Below are 4584 nucleotides of genomic sequence, written 5' to 3' on the forward strand. Positions count from 1 at the left end.
CACATATATATATATATATATATATATATATATATTTCATTAACTTTTGTACGTCGTGTTAAATAATTACTTGTTAGTCTAATTAAATGTTGCATCAAGATTTAATACTTCAAAAAATAAAAAATATATAAAATTGATGATCAATATTAAAATGGTAAATTAAAAAAACAAACCCTGATATATATATATAAATAAGTTTTATCAGTAATTATTTTGTATATAGCGACTCAAAGCTTTTCCACCATTCTAGTTTTATCCTATTCTTAAAAAAAAAAAAAAAAAAAAAAAAAAAAAAAAAAAAAAAACCTAAATGTAGGGATTGAAATATTTTGAAAGTTAGATATTCAAATAGCTAGGATTCAACCTAAATATAATTTTAAATTCAAATATGACACATTCAAATCAATTACTATTATTAACTTATAACAAACTATTATATTTGAGATTAATTTACTTAGAAAATACGATTTTATTGATATATAGTTTGATATTAGTCTATAGAATAGAAAATCTGAGTAAATATAGATTTTTGTGCAAAAAAAAAAAAAAAATAGGTATAAGATTAGGCTAAGTATAGGTTTCTCTATCTCTCTATTTTTTTGTAATTTTTTTAATAACTAGAATTATAATTTTTTTACACAAAATTTAAAAAAGTAATATTTTAAATCGACTTCCATGTAAATAATATATACTACTTGATATCCAAAACATAAAATTAGGCTAAATTACACTAAATATATTTCATATATGTTGTTCATTTCAAATTTTCTTTATTATCTTAGAAGTTCATAAAATTAGGTTAAGTAAGTCTCATATGGAAATTAGAAAATTGAGGTAAAGTCAAAAACATTTCAAACTGTAGTCTGTTTGGGGCATTTTGTATAATTTATTTGGTTTTAATTTTTTTTTTTTTTTGTTCCTAACCTAGATACTTATTTCCAATTTTGTTCCAAGCATTTTAAAAATTTATAATTATAACAAAAATTGCTAAGGGATGGTTTTATTTGTAAAAATATTAAACGGTAATTGAAAGGACTCTTGCTAACAGGAAACCATTTTAGGTCGGAAAATGTCTATCTCGAACGAAGGTTGTATAGGGTGACAAAGTTCTTGTTGAAAAATTTGTATCGGGAAAAATATTTGACGTTTTTTATAATTGTCTTGACTAGTTGAACTATATTCTTATTGAGTATATATGAGATAGAATATGGGGAAAAAAACTATTGTAAAGAGTAAAATATATAAAGGGATTTCTATATATTATGAGCTTTGGCTGTTATATATATATATATATATATAACAGCCAAAGCTCATAATATATAGAAATCCCTTTATATATTTTACTCTTTTATTAGTTTAGGGGTTATGTTTACTTTCATTTTCATTTTTTTACTCTTTACAATAGTTTTTTTTCACTTCTTTAACGGTATATTGTTATATATATATATTTTAGTGTTTACTATGTAACTTGAATATCACAGTTATGCTTAAGTAATAATTTACACTGTATTTTAGTTCATTTTTAATATGAAGTTTTAACTTTACTTATCTCCCTACTCGTTAAACTCTCATCTTAAAAAATCCAACACCTCAAATTTGTATAGAAATAAATTGTTAAAAAATCTAGAATCAAATGAAACATTACAAATATAATATTTTGGTAAAACTGAAATGAAAATAAAAAAGTAATAATTATTATTTGAATAACAAGCCATAAAGAACAGGACTCACAAATCTTGTTCAAAAAATAAAAAAAGAGACTCACTAATCTAATTGTAGACTAAGAATAACATTTTGAACTAAAAAGAAAAAAAAAAACTAAAAACATTTGAGTCTTTAAACTTCGCATCGTTCTTTCATGGTGGAGAGTTGAATCTTGTTAGGTTCCTTCGGAGTGTTTTCTTCATCTTTTGAACCCCATACCGAGTAATATGCATATAGAACTAGTTGGAGAAGACCTGAAATTGCTCCAACACCATTGCTTATCTGCAAGGTTTTTATAAATTAAAATATTGGTCAAATTAAAAGCTTCTAGGGCTTGATATCGAGAAGAAATGCCTAACTTTCCAACTTAGGGATAGAAAAATCTACGAAATATCGATGGAAGAATACTAAAAAGGCAAAAAGAAATTCGAAAAAATAAAAATTTAAGGCTTCTTATCGATACATTGTTATGCTTTCTAACTTGGTAAACACTAGAAAGAAGGAGTGAAAAAGAATATGTTTTTCATTATTGCAAAAATTTGTATTAGGAGTAGGGAGGAGAATACACATACCAGCATATAGATATCAAATTTGATGAGGGCGTAAGCTGTCCAGATGCAACCATTGAGAAAGTTGGCTAATGAAAGTGTAAACGGCATATACTTGACACTCTTTGTCACTATCACCTTTTTCTGTAGAAATCAAACAGTAGATTTTAATGTTTGTTTTTATTGTAGTACAGAAATATATAACATTGTAATCATCTACTGGAGGACGATGATACATGAAAATTAGATTGGAATTTACTTACCATGATGGTTAGAGGAGAAACATACATCATGATATTGAAGACGTCACAAATTATTCCAACCATCAGTGATCTATTTTTAGTTCCGTGCAAAACTAGCATGGTTATGAGAACAATAATGGCCACGAATATGACTTCAATGAGAAGACAAACACCCACTTTCTTCTGAAATGAGAGCAAGTTAAACATAATTAACACAGGAATTTGGGGACTTTTCTAATTAATAATGGAATAGAATTTTCCTAAAAGATTTGGAAGGGGAAAAAATGAGTAAAAGGAAAAGAAAACCTACCCGTCCTTTGTTATCAGCATAGAAGACGAAGATGGCCAAATATGCGAGTTCAGTAACAAGACCAATACCGTTAATAGTGACGACCAAAACGCTGTCAGGATGGACAAATGGCATTCCATAGAAGACCCAGAACATGCAGTTTAGAACGGTTGCGATGTAGGGATCTGGCTTGAACTCTTCCACGGTCTTGTTCTTGATGATTTTGAAGAATGTTGGTCTGCGTACAATATTCATAAATGCGTTTAGAACTCTCGAGAAACATTGAAAATAATAGAAAGTAAGGGTAAATTATAAGTTTGGTCGGTTGCGTTTGAACTTTAAAAAAAGTTGTTGAATTTTCAAATTTGCGAAACTTGTAATGTAATTAAAAGAAAAAGCTGACGATGGAAGGAGATGGCGGGAGGTAGTGTTACTTACAGCGGGGAGAAAAAGAGGCCGAAAGAGATGACATTACCTGCAAATATTCAGAGACAGCAAATAAATAAAAAGTAAATTAAATTTCCAAAGAATAATTCAAAATCCAACCGTTAAAGTTTAAATAAACTAATCTGGTGACAGTGAAATGATGGAGAAGTCGAAATTACCGACAATGCCGACGATATTGCGGGCAACAGTGGCGCTCACCATCTTCGATTGTTAAACAGAATGAATATGGATCGGAAGAGAGAGAGGTAGCAGATGAGATGGAATTGGTGAGAATGGGGAAATATATATAGGCATGGCGCCAGCCAGCTTCTGATCAATCAATTTTGTGTAAATTTGGGAATCCCAATCCCAATCCCAATCCCAATCCGAGTCCGACTACGAAATTCCAACTTTTCTGTGTAATCTCTCAATGCAAAATGCATCACGGATTAGGACACCTAATAACGAATTTTAAATTTGGACTCATTTCTAATTTTCTTCTCATACTTTTAATTTATTCTCTATTGTTTAAGCATAGTTTCGATTAATCTCATAAACCATTCTTAAATCTTTTTTTTAATCAGTTGAAAAATCCACTCATTTGCTCTTTTCTTCCCAAATCTAAACCATACGGATGCCTAACATATTCAGCCAAATTAATTACAAAACACAAGTTTATTATACCATCCCAATACATAAAACATCACACTTCATTTAAAATTTTCTCATTCTTCTCCTAGACCATTTACAACTATTTTTCAAACCTTAAAGATATAATTGTATTTTTTAAAAAAAAAACTTCAGGGACTAAATCGATACTTGCTCAAATCTGTATCGATATATATTAGTTCGATTAATATAATTTTTCCTATGTTCATTTTGTTCTTCACTTTTCAATTTTGTTTATTTTAATCCTTCTACTTTAAAATTTTTCGTTTTGTTTCTATACTCTTAAAAAATGACCAACTTGGTTCCTATTTGCAAAATTTTAACTCGAATTTTATACCTAATGAAACATTTAAGGCCCATTTGATAACCATTTTAGTTTTTGGTTTTTGGTTTTTATTCTTTTTAGTTTTTGGTTTTTGAAAAACAAAAACCATATATGTTTCATAACCATTTTTTGATTTTTGTTTTTAAAAAACAAAAAACCAAAACATATTTGGTAACCATTTTTAGTTTTTTGTTTTTAAAAAGTTAGAAAATTGAAAATACACATTAGAGAGAGAAAATTTTATAGTAAAGATGATGTGAGTGCGAGTGAGGATGCTCTCCCCCATTCTCGAACTTGTGAAAATTTTTTAGTCTCCGTCTCCACCTCGTTCTTGGGTCCAAGAGATGTTCTCGAGAAAAATTATCTGTTTTATAATTGTTT

The 4584-nt window shown here is 28.3% G+C and overlaps 1 protein-coding gene across 1 annotated transcript; it reads right to left on the minus strand.

The window, feature by feature from the left end:
* Positions 1 to 1725: 1725 nt before the first annotated feature.
* On the minus strand, positions 1726 to 3556 carry LOC148209573 (bidirectional sugar transporter SWEET5-like). Its single transcript, XM_088127952.1, has 6 exons — positions 3389 to 3556; positions 3222 to 3258; positions 2805 to 3021; positions 2516 to 2677; positions 2277 to 2396; positions 1726 to 1986 (listed from the first exon to the last, which is right to left on the minus strand). The coding sequence occupies exons 1-6, from the start codon at positions 3429 to 3431 to the stop codon at positions 1837 to 1839; spliced, it is 729 nt and encodes a 242-aa protein (XP_087984078.1). The 5' UTR covers positions 3432 to 3556; the 3' UTR covers positions 1726 to 1836.
* Positions 3557 to 4584: the final 1028 nt, after the last annotated feature.

This window comes from Momordica charantia (assembly GCF_013281855.1).
Source record: "Momordica charantia cultivar OHB3-1 chromosome 8 unlocalized genomic scaffold, Mcharantia_2.0 BLBB01000008.1, whole genome shotgun sequence".
In the NCBI taxonomy this organism is placed as follows: Eukaryota; Viridiplantae; Streptophyta; class Magnoliopsida; order Cucurbitales; family Cucurbitaceae; genus Momordica; species Momordica charantia.